Source organism: Pleurodeles waltl, chromosome 9 (assembly GCF_031143425.1).
Source record: "Pleurodeles waltl isolate 20211129_DDA chromosome 9, aPleWal1.hap1.20221129, whole genome shotgun sequence".
NCBI classification, from domain to species: Eukaryota; Metazoa; Chordata; class Amphibia; order Caudata; family Salamandridae; genus Pleurodeles; species Pleurodeles waltl.
This window is the reverse complement of record NC_090448.1, coordinates 873,614,313-873,636,548: the sequence shown is the minus strand read 5'-3', so window position 1 is coordinate 873,636,548 and position 22,236 is coordinate 873,614,313. Positions and strand designations below refer to the sequence as shown.

Genomic DNA, 22,236 nt, shown 5'->3' with positions numbered 1-22,236 from the left:
AACTACATAATTTGTTACGCTCAGATTTATGTTCAAAACACAGGTTAAAGGTGACTATCCAGACAACAGTTATTTGCATTGTAATAGCCAACCAGAATTTAAAAGGCTTTTCATACAGCAATATAATATTTGATTTAGTTGTTAATAATTTTACCTTGGGAGGTTAAGATTGTAGGATTGATCATTTTCTAGTGGAACTGTACAATTACAAGGGGCTGTCAGTATTGGAAACTGTATCTCCAGTATCAGTTTCTGGGGGAAATCTGTTTTTTTTTAGAATAACCATAACAACAATGTGGATAAGGAGGCTATACACGTATAAAATAAGAATTCATACCTGGAGAAGAGGTTTCCACTGACACACGCAAGTTAGGACTTTAAAGGCGAACGCTCCAGTATCTAAATTCAGAATATCATTAAAAAATATAAGCTGAAGATACCAAATCACATAATGCATAAAGGTAGATACAAAAAGAGTGGAAAATATACCAATTCAGAGAATGGTAATTCTCCAACTGCTTACTTCTATATCTGGTATGTAGGTAATGGCTGGCATGTCAGGCTTTCTTAAATAGAGACAAACATCTAAGGTGTACCACATATACTTGCTGCATCAAATGCCAAACTTCGATGCCTGATTTTCGATTTGGGATCATAGAACTCTAATACATCAAAATGGGGGATCTTTGTTGGCTTTGCACAAAAGAGATTCATATTCTAGTTATTATTACAAGTACACACTCATATGGGGCAGTGTTTTTAAAAGCATTCTAAAAGTCTTTTCAGGGAAATTTCTGGATGTCATTCTTAAAATGTTTAAAAGTAGTAAAGGCGAAACCAATCATTTGGAATTCGAACAGTGGTATGAGAAGTTGATTACTGACCAAGGATTTAAAAACAGGGTTTTGGCACTGGAAAACTAAAACGTGATCCAAAGCACAACCTTAAAAACACAACAGTGCGTGTGGCAGTATACAATCTTGAAATCGACATAATGTCATCAACATATTGGTAGTCTTGGATTTTAACAATTATGTGGAAGACAAGTGGGCATTCACATTCACATTTAAGAAACAGTACGCTGAATTTTTAGAGAAAAGAGATTCTCCAGACTTGCAGGTATTGAATTGGACTAAGCCCACAGCAGAAGTAATTTACTTTATGCAATAAGATCTAAGAAAAGTATGGAATTTTTCATCTTGGTTAAAACCATGTATTAATGCACCCAGTTTATAAATCACAGAACTTTCTGGTTAAGTGAAAGTTCACGGTTACCACCACTTCTGTTCTACTTACTGTTCTCGGTATCAACATTTTCAATTTCTTGCACTCTGAATAACCATGAAGTATTTACTAACAGTTTTATGAACACTTGTATGTGTTCTTTCCATACCTACTTTGCTGGACAGATTGTAAAGCCAACAAGTAGTTTGGAACAGGCACAAATAAAGATGAATATATGGAATTTGCTGCTGCAGTTCAAAAATCGTTTTAATGCGGCAACATTCCTCTCTTTTCCAATCTCAAATTTCTACATATTTATTGGGAAATGGCAGAAAACACACTGTCTCCTCATTTTAAGAAAATAACAATGCTAGTTAGAATGCCTTTTGGCATAGGTAATTTTGAATATTTATGTTGTCACTGGGACGTCAGTCCTTTACGCACTGTGCCACTGGAACCACAGAACACCTGACTAAAAAGCCGCAATCAGAGCAAAACCAATCTTGGGTTGCTTATGTTCTGGTTTGGAGAGGATTGACTTGGCAGTTTGGGCTGGAGTGTTCCCACTGGAGCAGGAGCAAGACTGATTTGCATATAGCTGGGTCTAGTCTGAGGTGGCATGGTGGGCAAAGGAATGATGGGTTGGAATTCTGGAATGAATGAAGGCCAGTGGTTAGACTTATTGTAGGCATGCTCCCATCACCTTTTGTGTGCTTGTTGTCACTGGGACATAGACAATTCTTAAGAGTAATTTCCTTTTAAAACATAATTGCAGGTCTAGCAGTCAGGTATTGGGATCTTTCAGAATCTAAGTGTAGTAAATGACAATGTCTGTACGGAATGTGATACATCTTAGAGTTCTCAAAGTTGTATATGGTAATAAACCTAATTTATTGTTTTCTTGCACTTAAAGGGTTTTGGTTTTTAAATTTGATTAGTTCTATTGACTGATGCTGCTCTAAATATTGCTTTGTCCATAACCTTAAATTAACTTTCCCGTTCCAAAAACCTTTTCTTAAGGCCAGCAACTTGTGCTGTGGAGTCAGAATTTGAATATACAGTCTATCTGCTGAGCAATGTTCCATATGGAATGTTCAGTTTCTGATGTTTCAGGTAAGCTGAGAAGAAGTGCAATATACTGGTAACACAAGGTTTCCTCTTATATAAGCTACTCACAATTTTATTCACAATCAAAGAAGTATAACTAGAATTACTGTATTGAATTACTGTATTTGAATGTTAGTTCATATTGTATTGGTTGGAATTGAGGAGAAAGTGAAAACTTTTAGGACCTTATGTACTGCCATTCCACATTATGAAGATGTTGTCTCTGACATGCAGCCATAGTAAGACATTATCATCAATTTCAACAGGTCTCTGAGTGAGGCATATTTCTGTGAGAAAGATCTTCCTGATAGTAAAAGAAGCTATTCTTTAGCACAAAATGTCCCAATCAGTATGTTGCTAGTCCAACATAAGTTGTCAGGTCTCTCATTCAGATATTGTCTCATATCGAAAAGGCCACCATAAGGACAATACATGTATAAAGCGACTTCAAACCATATTAACCAGCAATATGTCACATGCCAATGGTATACTGGCAAATGCTTTCAGAGAAACAGTTGTTTCAGTGATATGCACTGGTAAAGTTTTTTGCTATAACCACTATCATAAAATTATTATACTCTTTCAGCAAGAGATTCATTGTTAGATACAATTGGTCTACCAAGTGGCACTGTCAGAGTTCTATGTTACTTGGGTAAAACAATATATACTTCAGACTCATGAAAATGGGATATTTATGTAATATATTCCTCTTCAGCTAACAACACTGCAGTCTTTCAATTTTTTTAAGCTATTACTCAATTATTTTTGTGCAGCTTTCAAATTCTTAGTATGTGCAATCTCATAGGATATTATGTCCAAAACTGTCTACTAGCTTCAAAACATAATCTTTAGTATGTCATTACAACTACCCCACACATTTTTTGAAAAGTCAGTATTACCCTTGGTGGGCAGTTTTGGGGGAAAAAAAACTTGTTTTGGATCTCAAAACACAGACAGCGATTTGACCAGTCTCAATATTTAACTGCAATTCAATAAATCAAATGTAGTAGGATTGGATTCAGTAGAGGACAAAAGGATCTTGGATGGTGTGAGGACCAGTAGAAACAACCTCCAGAATATTATACTGCAAAAACAATTTCCTAATCCTGACAGCAATTCCATTAAAAAAAAAAAAAAGATCAAGGGCTTGATTTAGAGTTTGGCGGAGGGGATTACTTGGTCACAAATGTGAAGGATACCCTGTCCGCCATATTACAATTCCACTATAGCCTATGGAATTTGTAATTTGGTGGCCGGGCTATCCGTTACGTTTGTGACGGAGTAGCCCCTCCGCCAATCTCTAAATCAGGCCCCAAGTCTTAACATCTCTGAAGACATAATTAGTTAGAATTTGAAGTACTAAAGTAGTGACATATTGCAATTAATAAAATCGTGAAACGCCATGGCTTTTTTTGTTTCCTATTTCTAGACTTTAAAACAAACCTTCAAAGGTCCCCATTTTTTAAATTTCAAACAACCTCAAATAAATTAATTTTATTTAAAAGAACATACCTTCAACTACATGTTTTTAAAACGCTAGATGTTAAGTGCTAGCAATTAACGCTATTCTCATATTCATGAGCCAAACTGTGTCGCAGAGAGTAGGATAGCAGAGAAAACACGCGATCCAAGTGCTTTTTAACCTCACCAAAGCACAAAAAGCAATAAATAACGCCTGTGCTTCAATGAAAAATCACAAGGATAGCTAAATATGTGTACGCTGCTAAACAGTACAGTTATGTTTAAATGAGTATCTTTCTTATCCCTTATAGTCGGTTTCTGAGATTGAGACAAATTATTACATCATAAAGTACATTTGGAAAATTGTCTGCAACCAAAGTATCTGCAGCTCTAACACAGTATTGGCAGCATTCAAGGGATCCTTTTAAAACAATTTCCCTTTGGGACTGATGAGACAAACCTGCTGGACAGTTGCTTGTTGAACCACAATAGCTCAAATCTAAGGTTTTAGGAATTTAATTTCTATTGATCAGAAATGGGATCCAGCTCTCAACTTACATCTGAAGGGTGGGAGTTCAGGCTGGCAGTTCATGTTAATCAGTATCATTAGCAAATTGAGAGAGCAAACTATGGCGAAGATGCCTGCCCTATTCTTCTTGCCAAATTAGGGGAACACATCTAATGACTTTTATTCAAGGATGTTAAAATAAGCATTGCCTAATTTGTATATTAAATATAGGATACATAATCGGTAACTATTTAATATTGTACAACATTGCCATCAAGGGTTCTGGTGACATCATAAACTAATAGGCCAAAGGCTGAATGGTTTGTAAATATACCCAGAGCATGGAAATAGCTAAATATATGACCGTATTGCAAGTTAGCCACTATATATTTTTCAATTACACCTTTATTTTCAGATAGTTAGAGGTTTTTGTCAAAATGCAGCTAACAATGGGCAGTTAGTGGAATTGGAATGTTTAGGGTCTTTTTTTTAACATTTCATGAATAAAGTATTGCTAGAACAAATGATAATAGTGAAGGCCAGTAGCTGCATGCATTCTGTGGCTACAATATTTACTGCATAGTAATCGAATTAACACATTAGCCACGATAGTCTGCCCCCTAATTTGCAGGTTTCCCAAAAAAATGTTGTGTCTAAAATGCTGAACATAATACTGCCACAGAATGTGGCATATAAATTGCACTTTTTTGTCACATAATTCCTAGAATCTTGCCACAAAATTTAGTCCTCTGTTCCACATAATCCAGATAACCTTGATAATGGTAAAAACAGCTCTGTAGCACGGTTTGGCTTCACCCGTGGTGTGACACATGCAAACAGAAATATTGAAAATAAACTTACGGATCTCTATAAAATTGACAACGATGAATGTAGCTTTAGTAAATGATTTGGCTATTTTTTATTTACATTGTGCTTTTAGGTGTTTTTGTTACTAATTGGTGTAAACAGTGTGAGGTAAGAAGCATTGAATATGGTGTGCAAGTTATGGTTTGCCTGGCTATTGTGTGAGTTATGGTTTCCATAGCAAAATATAACTTGCAATCGTGGTGCTTTCTCAGGTTTGATTTTCAACCAAAACTGCACATTGACTGTGTTTTTAAGTGAAATTCTACTTTCTTTTTAAACTTACATTTAGGTGTTGTAACCAAAGCTAGAAATAACTTCACTTTAACAAACAAGTTACTTACCTTAAGTAATGCCTTATCTGGTAGAGAATCCATCTAGCCACAGATTCCTTACTGTAGAACATTCCCCAGGTGTCAGACTAGATCCAAAACGTTTCGAGTAGTACCTCTATGGGCCGGTAGGTGGCATCGATCAGCTCCACGACAGAAGCAACGTCCGCTGTGTCTATAAAGGCACCACCCCAGCACACTGACGCAAGTTAATTTTGACATTTCTGTGCCAGAAGCATGGAGCCACAAAGGTTGCTCATGTACCGGTGTGCACCCTAGATGTGGAATCTGTTCACAAAGCGGGGAGGATGGGAGGGCTGTTAAGGAATCTGCGGCTAGATAGAGTCTCTACCAGATACGGCGTTACCAAATGTAAGTAACTTGTTCATCTGATAGAGACTTCTAGCCGCAGATTACTAAACTTAAAATAGATACCCAAGCAATAACTCTCCTGACGAGGGTCTGCAAACATATTTAGACCAGGAAGTACTGGCGGCTTGAATAAACAAAGTGACTGTCACAACAGGTCTGACTGTCCAGGCAGTAGTGCTTGGTAAATGTACGCAGAGACTCCCTTGTTGCAGCCTGGCAGACATCCAGGACGCCAAGACCTAATGCAGTAATCACAACCTTGGCTCTCGTGGAATGAGCACGCAGCTTTCAGGGGAGTGCTTCTTGGCCAGTGCACATCAGATTTTACTGTAGAGCACAATCTGTGAAATGGCTGTTTCCTTTCTTCGCCCCGGCAAACTCAGTGTAGAGTTGGTCATCCACCTGGAATTCTCTTGTACAATCAATGTAGAAGAACAACACTCTTTTTGGGTCCAGGCAGTGGAGCAAAGGTGGTAGGCAAAGTGATGATATGCTCTACGTGAATAAGTATTACCTCTTTTGGCAGGAATGAGTCATGTGTTCTCAAAATCAGTTTGTATGAGAAAAAAGGTAGTGTAAGGGGGTGCACAGAAAGTGCCTGAAGTTCACTAACTCTGCTGACTGATGTAATAGTCACAAGAAAGAATGTTTTAACGGGCAACAGACAGAGGGCAATTGTGCAAGACCTCAAAGTGCAAGCACATTAAGAAGGTCAAAGCTGGGTTCGGGTCCCATTGGGGCATGATTAAAGGTTTTGGAGGGAAATATGATGTAGTCCCTTTAGAAAGCAAGTCACAATAGCTGACGTGAACAGAGAGGGCAGATTTGGCAACCACAAGAATGCCAATATGGCCAACGGTACCCATTAACTGTGCCCAAAGCAAAGCTTTGCCAGGTAATGAGAGAACAAACAATAAAACATCAGACAAGAGTGAAGAAGGGGGATCAACATCTCTGGAAGCATTTCAAGCCACACATTTTTCCCAAAAGCAGGTGTATACTGTCCTGATTGAGGGATGTCAAGCTGCCAGAATGACATCACAGGGAGGTAAAGAACTGTCAACTGCTGCCTCCATGTGTGAAGGCGGAGAGTGAGCAGGTTTGGGCGCGGGACCCTGCTAGGTTGCTGCAGAAGGAGATCCTCCGAAAGAAGCAGCCTGATAGGAGTATACTTATGCTTAGGAATTCAGAACACTATATTCTCCTTGCCCAATCCAGAACTACAAGAAAAGAATGACGTCGGCCAAGTTGCTCCTGTTCTTCTTCAGAACTCTGAACAGGAGTGGTACCAGCAGAAAGGTGTACAGGAGGCATGAGCTCCATTCGAGGCATAAAGTGTCTCAGTGCGAGAGTCGTCTTGGAAAGTTTAGCGATGAGAAGTGCTGACAGCACGTTATCGGCAGTTGCAGATTTAACCAATTTCTCACAATCTCTGAAGAGTCCTTGCACCACCCACATATGGAGAGGCCATTCGTGATCCACTAGCCATTGACAGCTGAGTTCATCTGCTCTGGTGTTCAACAAGTCCGCCAGATGCTGAAACACCACTGCCCCCCCACTGCTGCTTATCACTCACTGGTGAATTGGGACTGCCTTGGTCCACATTTGCCTGTACTGTGGTTGATGTTGTGCCTGCCGATGTGTGTCATTGTTCTGCTTGTGTTTCTTCTCCACCACTCCTGCTGCTTTTTTCCCCACTCTGTGCAATTCCGCCTCCTGCTAGCCCCTCCCAGGACTACTTATAGAGGCCGGAGCCCTGATCCTGTGAGCTGCTCCGGAGACCTTCCAGTCAGCGTGCCGCTCCTCCGTTGCTGCAGATCGCTCACTAGTGACTTGGGACTGCCTTGGTCCACATTTGTCTGTACAGTAATGTGGCTGTTGTTGTGCCTGTCGTGTTTTGCTGTTCTGCTTTTGTTTTTTCGCCGCCAACCCTTCTGTTTTTTCCTGCTCTGTGTCTTCTGACCTCAGCTAGTCCTTCCCAGGACTATTTATGGAGGCCGCAGCACGGCTCCTGTGAGCAGGTCCTTGACCTCCCGGTCAGCGTGCCGTTCCCTCGCTGCTGCTGATTACTCACTAGTGACTAGGGACTGCCTTGGTGCACATTTGCCTATAGTGTACTGTGGTTATTGTGCCTGTCATTGTGTTTTGTTGTTCAGCTTCTTTTTTTTTTCCACCGCTGCTCCCACCATTTTTTCCCCCTATCCGTGTCCACCCGCCTCCCGGCGCGCCAAAGGCAAGTGTGTCTGCATTCTTTCATGCCAGTACAGCGCCCAGCACCAGAAACCCTAACTTTTTGACCCTGCACAGCTAGATTTCAGCAGATCTCTGAACCCTGGATCCCGGGTGCATCAACAACTGCTGCTGCATATCTCCATGCACCAACAAAGGACTGTTCTCCTGTCAGCACTGCCGCTTTACCTGCAACACCAAAGCAACCAACACCACCAAAGACCCTGCAAACATGACTGCGTCAACCATGCCAACCGAGAAAGTCATAGGGCAAATCCAGAGCATTCTACTCAACTCAGGGTCGCATGTCAAACATGCCACAGAGAACTGGGACACGATCTCATCACTAACCCCAGACGTCATCTTCCTCACAGAGACCTGGTTGAAACCTGCATCTGCACCAAACATCACCACCCCCAAAGGCTACAAGGTAACACATTGAGACGGAAACAACAAACACAGAGGTTCAACTGCCAACATCTACAAGGACACCATCTGCTACACAACTTCCTCAGACAATGGAGCATCTCAAATTCCAAATCCACACAGATGGAAAAAAACACCAGAGGCATCCTCACCTACAGACCACTTGGACCATGCCTCAGCTCTCCATCGACTCCGAGCACTAAATCTTCCTAGGGGATCTCAACTTCCGCCTCAACGACCCCAGTGACACCAACATTATCAACCTCCTGGAAAGCCTGTGCAACATAAGCCTCAAGCAACTTATCACCGACCCTACCTACTATGAAAGACACACACTTGACCCCATTTTCACGTCCAGCATTAGAGTCTGGTACAGCCACGTCTCACACCTCACCTGAACCGATCACTACAGTGTCCACTTCACCATCTCAGGACCTACCAACATTGGCACCTTGTCCCCCAGCTCCACGCACATAAACTGGAAAAAGATATCCAAAGACCAGTGGAACAACGCTCTCAACTCCCACCTCCCAGACACAACATCCAACCCAGAACAGGCCACGAAAAACTTCTCACAGTGGATCACAGAATATGCCAATATGATTACCCCAGCCAAGTCAGCCAAATCCAAAGGACTTGCCAGAGGTGGCAGCTGGTTCACTGCGGAGCTGAAATCCACAAGACACAACTGCTTGCGACCTGAAAGGAAGTGGCGCACTAGCAAAGAGACAGGAGACCATTTCACCTAGAAGACAGCACTCAACCAGTACCACTGCGCCCTGAAAAAAAAAAGAAGAACACTCAAGCAGACTTCATAGATGGCAGCACTAACAGCAAGAAGGATCTCTTCGCCATTGTGAAGAAGTTCTCCAACCACACAGCTGCAGAGAATAACACCACCCGCTCCCAAAAGCTGTATGACAGCCTGGGGGACTACTTCCATGACTAGATCTGTCAGTTATGAAAACGCCAAACCCCAACCCTCACCTCACCCCTCGCCCGTGCCGACAGCATCAGCCTGCTCACACCCACAAACACAAGCTCACCCATTGGGATTGTCTCACAGCCCAAGTCACAATTTCCATCATGAACTCCCTGCACTCTGGAACACCCACAGATCCTTGTCCCCCCCACCCCAGGTCTTCAACCTTGGAAGCACCCACAGACCCCTGTCCCCACCAGTTCTTCAACCTCGGAAGCAAGAAGATTGGTGAAGAGCTTAAGAAAGACCTCAAAAGCTCATCACTGAAGCCTTCTTCCCTGAGAACTGGAATCACGCTCAAGTGAAGGCCTCTTCTGAATAAACCACCTGCCTATCCAGCAGAACCAAGGAACCACTGGCCCATCTCCCAGCTCCCCTTTCCAGTGAAGGTTCTCGAGAAGGTTATCAACCAGCAACTCACCAAACATCTGGATCGTAACAACCTCCTGTACCCCTCTCATTTCGGATTCCGGGCCAGCCACAGCACTGAGACAACACTGAGTCACTGATGATATCAGGGCCCTCCTGGACTGCCATGAAATAGCAGCCCTCATCTTCCTGGACCTATCAGGCACCTTCAACACCATCTCCCATCACATCCTGGTCAAAAGACTCCACCACATCGGAATCCAGTCTCAAATGGATTGCCTCGTATCTCACAGGAAGAGCCCAGAGAATCCATCTCCCACTGTTCACCTCCGAACACAAGAGGATCATCTGAGGCGACCCCCAAGAATTGCCCTTCAGCCCTACCGTCTTCAACACGAACATGAGCCACCTGGCCAACACGGCAAGATCGCACATACTCAACATCATCGCCTACGCCGAAAACCAGCTTATTCTCTTGTTGTCAGAAGACTCCTCTACCACCAGAGCTAACGTCCACAAATGTATGATGAATGTCACCCACTGCTTGAGGAGCAACTATCTCAAACTCAACATGGACAAGACGGAAGTTCCCCTCTTTGAGAACACCACCTAACCATGGAACGATGCATGGTGGCCTGCTGAACTTGATCCATCCCGCCACCCAACAGACCACACCCGCAACCTAGGCATCATTAGGACAGCAAGCTGTCTATGAAGACAAACACAGTCTTATCCGCCTGCTTCAATACCCTACGCATGCTCTGCAAGATCTGCAACTGGCTCCTAGTCAACACCAGAAGGTCAGTCATGCAGGCCCTTATCATCAGGAGGATGGATTACAGAAACACACTTATGCAGGAATCACTGCACGTCTCCTGAAGAGACTACAGACGATACAATACTCAGTGGCGAGAATCATCCTCAACCTCCCCAGATTAACCTACATCACACCCTACCTCAAGATGCTACGCTGGCTCCTGATCCAGAAGAAATGCTAGTTCAAGTTGTTGGCCCATGCATACTAAGCCCTGCACAATTAATGACAGCATACGTCAACATACATTACCTTCCATCAACTAACCAGACACCTACGATCTGCCTCCCTCTTCCTTGTAGACACCCCTTGGTCTGCAAGGCAAAAATGGAGGATACTCTTTCTCGCACCTGGCAGCCAAAGCTGAGAACAACCTTCCCCTACATCTCAGAACTACCTCATCGCTCCAGCCATTCAGGTAGCAACTCAAGACCTGGCTGTTCAAATGAACAGACCACTATAAAGCAGTAAGCAACTCCAGCGAATTGAGATATGTGATTTGCCATGCTTTATAAATCCTTGATTGATTGATTGATTGAAAATGTCCTGTCATTCCATATGCAGGGTCTACGACCCCATCCCGCCCTGCTTGTTGCAATACCACACGGCAGTGGCATTGTTTCTGAAGACCCAGACCATCCATCCTTTGATTAAAGGAAGAAAGGCATTCAATGTCGGTGAGATCACTCTCAGCTCCAACAAGATGAAGTGGAAGTAAAACTCAGCCAGAGACCAGAGTACTCTGATCTTCACCTCTCCCAGATGGCTGTCCCAGCCCAGGTGTGACCCATCTGTCACCACTGTAAGTGCTGGGGGAGGAAGGGAGAGGGATATCCTGCTAATTGAAGGATAGGCCTGTTAATTGCAGTCCATCAGCTACCACTGTGATCTTTTGCAGTTCCCTCCGATATCTGGTCAAGATCAGAGAGATTCCCCATATGCTGCGCTCACTAAGACTACAGGTCCTACTTCAGCACCCACATACATCAGTGGGCATGGCATTAAACCCCCACGTCCGCAGGTGTCTGGCAACCACAGCCATCACCTTGATGAACACCCGAGGGGCACTGGTGAGGTCAAAACGGTGCACAGCACACTGAAAATGCTTGTGGCCCACTGTGAACCACAGGTAACGCCTGTGGGTAGGCAGGACCGGGATGTGGATACAGGTGTCCGGCAAGTCCATTGCTACCATCCTATCTCCAGGATCCAGGGCCTACAGGACCTGAGCCAACGTGGGCATGTTGAATTTCTCCTTCTTCAGGAAGAAGTTGAGAAGGTGCAAGTCTATAATAGGCCAAAGGCCTCTGCCTTTTATGGGCACCAGGATGTAACAAGAGTAGCAACAACAACATACTTCTGATCTAGTCACTCTCTCAATGACTTCTTTGGCCAAAAGAGCCTCTATTTCCTGATAGCGCAAAAAGAGGTGCTCGGGCCTCTTCTGAGACCAGGGGTAGCACTTATGCAACCAAATCCCAAAATGTGTGGATGTATCGTCCCAGAAGGCATGCAGTGTTCACAGATCGCAATGCAAGGGCTGGAAGAGAACATCCTCTTACCAAACTTATACAGCATCTTAGATTCCCTATCCGGTGTAGAAGGGAATGTCCAAGGGTGAACATTGGAGGTGGAGGTTTTGACAACCAGGCCCTCGGGGTGGGGTGCTGAGTGAAGAAAAATGGGTTGTCCAGGAACAGGGCAAAAGAAACAGGCAATTGTCCTACGCACAGATGCCACTCTGCAGAGCTTGATCCAGGCACCATCACTGAGGACATCTTCAAAAACGAGGAGAGGTTGAGGGGACAACTTCTGGGTGAGGCAGCTCTGTCATCTTGACTGCTACTGAGGGTAGCACAAGATTCAGGGCCTCAACTGCATTCCTCACCACCATAGCAAATTAAGGCGGTCATTCCAACCCTGGCGGTCCGAGACCGCCAGGGTTGGGGACCGCGGGAGCACCGCCAACAGGCTGGCGGTGCTCCCATGGGCACAGCCGCGGTCAGTGACGGAAAACCGGCGGTGTACCGCCGGTTTTCCGCTGCCCTGGGGAATCCTCCATGGCGGCGCAGCTTGCTGCGCCGCCATGGGGATTCCGACCCCTATACCGCCATCCTGTTCCTGGCGGTTTCGGCCGCCAGGAACAGGATGGCGGTATGGGGTGTCGTGGGGCCCCTGGGGGCCCCTGCAGTGCCCATGCCAATGGCATGGGCACTGCAGGGGCTTCCTAACAGGGCCCCACAAAGATTTTCAGTGTCTGCCATGCAGACACTGAAAATCGCGACGGGTGCAACTGCACCCGTCGCACCCCTTCCACTCCGCCTTCTCCATTCGGAGCTGGCATCCTCATGGAAGGATGTTTCCCGCTGGGCTGGCGGGCGGCCTTCTGGCGGTCGCCCGCCAGCCCAGCGGGAAACCCAGAATAACCGCGGCGGTCTTCTGACCGCACAGCTGTATTCTGGCGGCTCCCGCCGGCCCTGCGGTTACCGCGGCCGGCGGGAGTCAGAATGACCCCCTAAGTCCCTTCCACCATAGACACACTAGGAGGAAAGACCAAGCCAGTGTCTGAGGAGTCCTGACCACAGGCATTCGCCAGTTCCTCGTACCAGTTGCCTTCGGCCTCATCAAGGGGGTTTGCGTAGCCTTAAGGCAGTCAGCCCTGGCTCTGACTCAGAAGGCTGGGTTCCGACTGGAGTCGACTTCAAGTGGCGCTAATCTGATTGCATTTCAGAGTCAGGTATGATTATGGGGTTGGGCCCGCTGGGAACATCGCTGGAATAGGCTCCAGGCAAGGTCACAGTCTCGCAACCGGAGCAGTTCCAGAACCAGATGGAGGGGTCCTGAATAGCAATGAGGGCTGACCTACTGGCAGAAATCCAGTGGGGGCAGCCTTTGAACCAACAGGGCCCACAGGTGTACCAGAGCGATCGGCCCACCCAAAGATAAGGTTCATGGCCTCATAAAATTTGCAGAGTTTGGTGGGGGTCACCCCAGCTCCAGGAAGGAACTCCTAAGGGGTCGGGCCACTGAAAGATGAGGTGCATGACCTCATAAAATTCTCAAAGCTCGGTCGCGGATTGCTCCAGCTCCATGAAACTCAGGGAGGTGCGCAGCGGACCCTGAGGCAGGCTCCACACATGGGAGCTAAACCAAGAGTACCTAACATTGTTCCCACACATGGTCCATTGATGTCAAAGAGTGTGGTGAAGTTTAAAAGTACTTCGACTTCTTGTAGGACTTACCATATGACTTTGAGCACGACAACTGCCTTGAACAACTCCGCAAATGGGCCCAGGACCTCCTGGCATCCGGGATCTGGAAAGTCGTGGAGACGACTGTCACAGTGTTGCTGGGAACTTCAGGCAGCGCTACCTCAGTGCCTTAAGGTTAAAAGTTTTGATGTCAGGTTTGGCTCCAAGCACCACAGACAAACCAGAAGGGGGTCTGTCACAGACATCTGCTTGTGACAGGAACCACAGGATTTAAACTGCACCTTTTTTGGGGGGGTGCATTCCTACACAGACTGGGAGACTAGGGGCCTGATTACAACTTTGGAGGAGGTGTTAATCCGTCCCAAATGTGACGGATATACCACCAGCCGTATTACGAGTTCCATAGGATATAATGGACTCGTAATACGGCTGGTGGTATATCCGGCACTTTACTGTCACTTTTGGGACGGATTAACACCTCCTCCAAAGTTACAATCAGGCCCAAAGTCTCAAAAAAGACTCGACAAAGGGGACAGAGGTAGCTCTCTTTGGATCTATGCTGAAAATCTGAAAGGAAAAGAACTGATGTCAGCGCACTGGGAGGTGCACAGAGGTACTGCTCGAAATGTTGCCTGGAGAATGTTCCAAGGTAATGTATCTGTGGCAGAAGTCTCTATCAGATTTTCTTTTATTCTGTTTTTTTAAAATCGTACACAAGAAGCACATTTTCCCTCAGACAAACCCCCACCCCCCAATGGATGCAGCCATGCATGCCTTCTGCAAGGGGCAGTGGGTTTAGCTAAGCTGCCATGGCTGGCCAACCCTGGCATTTGCTTGCATAGCAGGGGTTGGATGCAGGGCGTGGCCTATAGTACTACCAATTTTTATCTTGTTTTTAATTTAAATTTTGTAATGGTCTGTGGCAAATCCAGCATTGGTCCACACCCTTTGTTCATGGTCTCTAGATATCTGACCTGTGTTGGAAGACATCAGGGTCACGCTACAAGGCTAAACTGTTTTTTTGTTTCATTTTAACACAAGGGGCGGGTCTTTTTTGGTCTGCCTACCTGTGCTCCTAAGTGAGTGGATACTCCCCCTACCCCTTTATTGCTCCTGTACTTCATTTTCTTTTCCCGGCATAGGAACAATCTCCCCTGATCCTGGAATGGAAGGTACATCAAATTTGCCTCTGTTGCAGCCAAACAATCCGAAAACTTGGGGTCCGTAGTCCTGGTTTTGCAGATGGTCTGCAAATCGGCACCAGTGTTTCAGATATCTCAACCTTCAGAGGTTTGACTGACAGGGTGGCTCAACAAGTGGCCTACAAAACCACTTTTTTTGGCACTTATTTCCTGAAAACTGCTGACAACACTTACACCAGCCCATGAAAATGCATTCTTTGAGTACATGTTCCTTTCATGTCGAGTCCGGTGTAATTCTGTTCAGCATTTTTTTCTGTAGCTTCCAACAAAATCAAAATGGGAAATGTCACTCTATTGACCTCGTTTAATGCCATGGGTCTGGATATAATTTGCCATGCTGAACCCAAATCACATGAGTTATTTAATTGTTGGGCAAAACAGAAAACTTGCCACTAAACTATTAAATTAATTCTGAACTAAAACTTTAAATATATTAAATTTAAATGATTTTCCTGAAGCCTAAATTAAAAAATAAATTCCCACCCGAAGGAAAATAAATATTTTAGTGCTTTGAAAATTATTAAAAGTGATGTATAGAATTAATTAAAATCAATGTAATTATTTTATTACAAAATGTAATGCTACATTGTTTTAAATTAAAAATAAGTTATTAAAAATCATATCATTAAATAAATATGCACCATTTTTATAACTTCACTTTACATGTATTGATATTTTTAACTATTATAAATAATGTAATTTAATTTAATTTAACATTATTCCCTACAGGATTTTATGTTACTTTCCTACCTCCATTATTTTCTATAACATGGTCTTGCAGTATCAGTGATGAGACAGCACCAGACATCAGGAATGTTGAACTTACAACTTATATGTTGAGTTTCATGCAGATCGGCCAAGGGCGGGGCATAGTTAATTGGGGGTGTTGAGGACTTCAAATTGTCCATTTGCTAATAACTTTGTCACTTTTTGACAAACCTGCTCAAAATTTGCCAGGATTTTGCATTTTTAGTGTTCTGTTGTAATATAAAGTTAACTCAATTTTAGGTATCAAAGGACAAATACAGCTTCGAGAAAAGTGGGGGGTGGGTACTAAAGCTTTGGTTTGCACAAACGTTGAGATTCCAGAATTGGGTTTAACTTCCAAACTACATGCAGAGCTGCAGCTTTCCATGAGGGAGAGGCTACATGCGGTAAACCACCAATGCACACAACAAAAGATTAGAAGCAGCAGTGGATAACCTTTTGACCACCCCCCCTTTACCGGCGCAAAGTAAAAGGCCATGCATAGCTGGAGACTTTCAGTTTTATTTCAATGCCATAAGTTTTCTTGAACTGTGACTTTTTTTCCTTTAGGTCAGCTTGTGTGTGTGTAGAGGCATGCATGGCCCCAGGTTTTGCTTAAAAGCTTGAGGTGTGCACTTACGAATGCCGGGATTGTAGTCAATGCCAAGACTGCCTAGTCTTGATTCTACTTCACACATTCTTCTTCCAATACCCTACACTTTCAGTTTTCTATATCCCATTCTTGGAGGTTTGTTTTCACAGCTTTCTCTCTTGGTCACCGTTTTCCTATTTTTCTCTTCCTTGTTCTTGTTACATTTTCTGATTTTCCCTCCTTACCCAAGTCACAGCTACATGATACAAAATAAGCTCCAGTCGCCTGAAATGAGTCCTGGTGCCCACCACAGGTAACCACCAGCACAAATTAAGCTGTATATTCACGATTAAACATATACATTTAACAGTTAGATATAGGATTATGTAACCTCAGCTCTACAATTTTTGCACTGGCTCAAAGGTAAAAACATGATTTGCTCATTAAAAAGTGCATTGCCTAATGGGTTTATCAAACTGTAGCTTCACAGTGAGCAAATTTCAGCACCAGAGACTGGATATATACATATATATCTAGTGCTTACTCTGGTTTGACGCAGAGACATCTACGCACTTCTTGAGTCTTAGTGACACAATAAAATTCAAAATGCCAGAAAACATGGATTTTGTTGATTCCAAAACCACCTGAGGACTTCCACGAGTGCTGAAGTTTTTTTTTAATTAACTCACTTAAGTTTGTCAATGGTTTAATAAAACCATATAAAATTCAGAAAATAACAAACATAACATTCAACATTATCAAACAACAAACGCCCGTTTTAAATTACAGAAAAAGATGCAACTGACAATTCAAAACATATTCCTACCTCATAGGCTTATCAGCCGTAAGAGATATGTCAGAAAATGAGTTACTTGAGTGTATTCTGCACGATATTCCACATTTGCCAGTACCACATATACAGACGTATCCAAAATGGGAGAAAAAAATCATCTCTAGATGCGTTCATTATTCTACACTTTGACCACTCACCCCCTCCACAACCCTCCTTGCCCACACCCACTCCAGCCTCTGATTAGCTTACACAGTCTATAGCAATGCCAAAACAGATGTGCTTCATTGTATGCACAGTTAAGCTATCAGGTTGGAACAACATGTAGGTATACTTAACACTAAATGTATAAAATAAATAAACTAAAAGAACTTTCTCTTCAACATCTACTTGAAACAATCATATGCTAAACTGCTCTGTTATTGGTCTGCTGCGTTATTTAGTTACAAACACAAATTCAAGCTTTCACCTCCCTCTCCCTTTCCACCTCGTAGCCTCCTCTTTTCTTGCCCTCTCCTCTTCCTCAAACCCCTTCTTCTCTTCTTCTCTTTGTCCTCCTCTCTCTTTCCTTCATTCCCCCTTCCGTGTGTTCTTCCCTGTCTTCTCAGTCCACCTTTTCTCCTCCCACCTCTCTGCTCTCTTCTACCACGTCTCTCTTTCCTCTCCTGCGCTCACTTCTTCCACACCCTCCTCCATGCTTTCCCTTGCCTTCTCCACACATATCTATCCAATGTCACCCAACACTTCTCTTATCTTTCCCCACTCCACATTCAGCCTCCCCTCCTAAGTCCCAACCAATCATTCTCCAACACCACACGTTTTATTTTACCTAGCCTACACCAACTCACTTCTCTTCCTTATTACCTTCTCTCTCTCTCCCTTCTGACTACCTTCCCTTCTGCCCCACTTCACCTCATCCCCCTCCCCTTTTTCTTCCTTCCACGTACCTACAACATCCCCTCCTTCTTTCCCACCGCTCAACTATCCCCATCAGCTCCTCAACCCTCCCCACTGGTTATTGTTCCTCTAATGTTTAATGTGATGCGAGACCAGATATTAGTTCCTTCGTACATTGTAGAGCATGCCGAAAGCCCTACCTCTAACTCACTTTGCAAGTGCTAGATACTAGGACACAAAACATGCCAGCTTGCGCCTTTTTACTAATGTTGTGCTTTGGTTTAGGAGATCTTGACATTTTCACTATCAAGCATCAGCAAGGTCACAAGTAGGAAAAGATAAGAATTGAACAAATATCAAGCAAAGGAAACTGTAAACCCAGTTAGCCTATTAAGAAATACTTTAGATGCATGTCAGTGGCCCCACATTCGCCAGTTTCTGCAAAGGAACGCCTGGGGTTTACAGTAACTACAGAACTTATTAAGAAGCAAATTGGGAAGTTAACCAAAACTTAAATTCGAGACAGTGTCGAGCAGTGAGGCATTCCCCACCAACAACAAAAAAGTACTAAGAAATAAAAAAGCAGGACAGTTACACATGAAAGTATGTTAAAGTTTTCTTTGGGTTTTCAAGAGCTATGACAGAACCACATAAATTAAAATATCAAATTAAGGGGAAAATGAGCACAATACTGTTTTAAGTACAAACAAAATCTGTATGGGACGGAATCAACCACAGGATAAATATAAATTATTTCAAAAGGGATTCAATGGCCAACCTACCATTAAACACATTCTCTGGGATTCACTAAGAAGCAAATCAATAAATTTGATATGAAAAAGACAACATTTTTCACAGGTTCACATACCCAAAATTAGGTGGAGTTTTGTCTCCGTCTGAAAGGCATAGTGCAAGGTGACCAAAAATGGTGATTGTCTAATGTGTTCCAAAACTTGCCGTTCTGTTCGCGTGTGCTCAGTCGTCTTCGCTTTTTGAACAATAGTTGCTTTTTTCAATACTTTCATTGCATAGAGCTTCCCAGAATTATGGCCGCTGACTTTTCTTACCAGGAACACTTTCCCGTAGGCTAAAATGAATAAAAGGAAAGATGATTAAACTTCACCAATAATGTAGACAATCACAAAATACAGCTGCCATTTCAGATCAACAATACAAAAGTTTCTTGGCTAGTACTCCATGCTCCCTCCATGGTAAATGGGTGTGTACCCATCCCCCCCCCCCGCCTTGAGTGCACAGCTCCTTATGAAAGTGGTATCCTGCCTTTTTGTTTGGCCCTGTAACAACACTACCCTAGTTTGTGGAGATGAGACAAAGGCCTTTCCATGGTATTGTGAGGTCCAGAATGTGTTCTGTGACCTGGAATCATGCCCAATGGCTGGAAAAGGACTTTAGTGAGAGCCCCAGACCCTTGTGCTGACATTCCACGAGCCTTTTGAGTGCATGGATGTGTGATGTAGGTGCAGCACATGTGAGGTAGTATGATTATGTACATGGTGAAAATGAGTACTGGGGCAAGTGGGATCCATTCTTGGTAGCCCCCTAGTTTAGCTTAGCACAAGATGATGGGTGAATACAGCTTTCATTGAAGTGGAAATATATTAACTGCATTTCTGTGAATGGAGGGTGGAGCCCGAGACACTGAAAAGAGGGGTGAAACAGACAAAGATACTCTCGGAGATTTAATTAGGTCTTCATCATCAAAAGGCTGCCAATTAGCTTTCGATTATCACTGTTTGGTAGGAACGGGCAGCACAACAGTTTCTGTTCTTCAAAGTGAGAACATTTTTAGGCAGGGCTTGTCTTCAGTACATCATTACTACTTTAGGAAGGCTAATGACAGTCAGGTGTAGATATCTCACATTTTATTATGCCCTTGTTGTAGATACTCCTGTTTGGAGCCTGCATCATTGCTACCTGCTGTGACAGCCTTCACTTTCCATAAAGGTTGCGCTTTGAGAGATGGCCAGAAAATAACATTTAAAAGAGAACCAACCCAAAGCGGTTCCAAACATTGGACTCTTAGTAAAAAAAAATGGGAGCCACTCCACGTTGCTCCAATTCCGATTTCTTCTTCTTGACCACTGAAGAGAGTGCTCCGCAAAGTACCAGAATGACTGCTTTGTGATCAGGGCTGGTGACTGAATAAACGCCAGCTTCCTAGAGGTGAGGGGATATTACCTGAAGTCTGCACTTCTTGCTGGAAGAGCTGATTGTCTGCATAGCAGCTAAAAGCCTGCCTGTCTGCTGAGAGAGGAAAGCAAAGTGCCTGGTCCTGCGGAGGATGCTGTTGAGAAGAAGCTGCTCAGCTTTCTGCGAGAGTGAAGAAACACCCAGGCGAAGCAGACTTCCAGTAAGAGCAGTCAGGAGCGACCACCCAGGTGGTATGGGGCCTTCCTGAATGGGTCCCGCTGTAATCTGAGCCAAACAATTGAAGGGTGAAGCAATAGTGTGTGATCCTGCACACTTCCATGTGCCCAGAAGACTGGTACTACCTGGGAAAGACATGAAAGCTGCCTCAAGAAGGGCTGCTGTAATTGCTGTGATCAAGCCCAAGTCTTGATTGGTCTGTGAGGCCACAGCTGACAAAGACGACCGGCTGAAAGACGTGGCCTGGACGATGCCACTGGCATAACTGCAACCAGTCTACAAGCGGTGTGGGAGGCCTCAACTACAGACGATGAGCATTGCTGGAAAGGCTTAACAGGCTGATGCCCATTAGAGTTCTTTGACCCGAATGAGGTTTGGCAAGTTCATCTGCCAGCGCCTCCATAACCACAGCTCCACTGAGCAAGTAAGGAGGTAAACTAGGGACTCGCTGCAAACAAACTGAAAGACTGAGAATGTGCAAAGGAACCTGCTGAGTGAACAACAGGCTATTTGGTTGCAGGATATATTTGGGGCAAATGGCGTCTAACTTACCCACACATTAGCCAGTGGAGTAATCCAGAGCGGAGTGCAGGTCTTTGATTAATGCTTACATCCATGCAATATAATAGGGACCACAGACAATAGAACTCCTAAAAGGGATCAGGGGGTAGGAAAGGAGGTAGTACTTTGCTGGGGGTCGTAGAGGAGATTTCATCCCTTTACACCCCTATTAATAAAAATGGTTTGCTCATGTTATTGTTTTTTTAAATATAAATAGCATTGTGAGTGCCAGGTCTCATTGAACCTGTCTGGCTTGCAGGAAAGCGACAGTAAACATGCAGCTCCTGTTTTTGTGCCCGGAACCTGAGTAATGCAAACATTTGTGTTAGGTTTGTCTCCTGCAAGTAAAAGTGAGGTGGGCAGGCCACCTCATGGTATGGTATGAGGCACTTGTTGATCCCGCTGAGGCTCTCTCATTCAGCATGCAGTGCACACCCTTCTCTCATTTGATTTGTGTTTCTCTCTACTCTCATCTGCCTGGTGCCTCGCTCCACTCGCAGACTTGTTGTTCATCTCGGGTTGCACTCTCTCATCACTGAATGTTTTGGTTAACTCTCTTGTTTGCTGTATATCTCATCTACATATATCACAAGATTGGGTTACTCTCTCCCCCCAACCTGCACCAAAATAATAGCTTTATTTGCGCTCCCATTCGTTTCCCTAGCTCGTTCATTATATGCTTCTCTGTCATTTCTGATTTGACTGTTGTCTAAATCAAATCAAAATCAAATCATTAACATTTATAAAGCGCGCTACTCACCCGTGCGGGTCTCAAGGTGCTAGGGGAAAAAGGGGGGGGTTATCGCTGCTCGAACAGCCAGGTCTTTAGGAGTCTCCGGAAAGCGGAGTGGTCCTGGGTGGTCCTGAGGCTGGTGGGGAGGGAGTTCCAGGTCTTGGCCGCCAGGAAGGAGAAAGATCTCCCACCCGCCGTGGAGCGGCGGATGCGAGGGACAGCAGCGAGTGCGAGGCCAGAGGAGCGGAGGAGGCGGGTGGGGACGTAGAAGCTGAGGCGTCTGTTGAGGTATTCCAGTCCCTTGTCGTGGAGGGCTTTGTGTGCGTGGGTGAGAAGTCGGAAGGTGATCCTTTTGCTGACTGGGAGCCAATGCAGGTGTCTCAGGTGTGCGGAGATGTGGCTGCTACGGAGTACGTCGAGGATGAG

General features: G+C 44.3%; 1 protein-coding gene across 3 annotated transcripts in view; it reads right to left on the bottom strand.

The window, feature by feature from the left end:
- RPS6KA5 (ribosomal protein S6 kinase A5) overlaps positions 1 to 22,236 on the bottom strand; it is a 451,666-nt gene that overhangs the window by 334,745 nt on the left and 94,685 nt on the right. For all 3 annotated transcript variants that reach the window (XM_069208183.1, XM_069208185.1, XM_069208184.1), the window contains exon 3: positions 18,997 to 19,215. In XM_069208183.1, the coding sequence (XP_069064284.1) occupies positions 18,997 to 19,215 (219 nt within the window). The remainder of the gene's footprint in view (positions 1 to 18,996; positions 19,216 to 22,236) is intronic.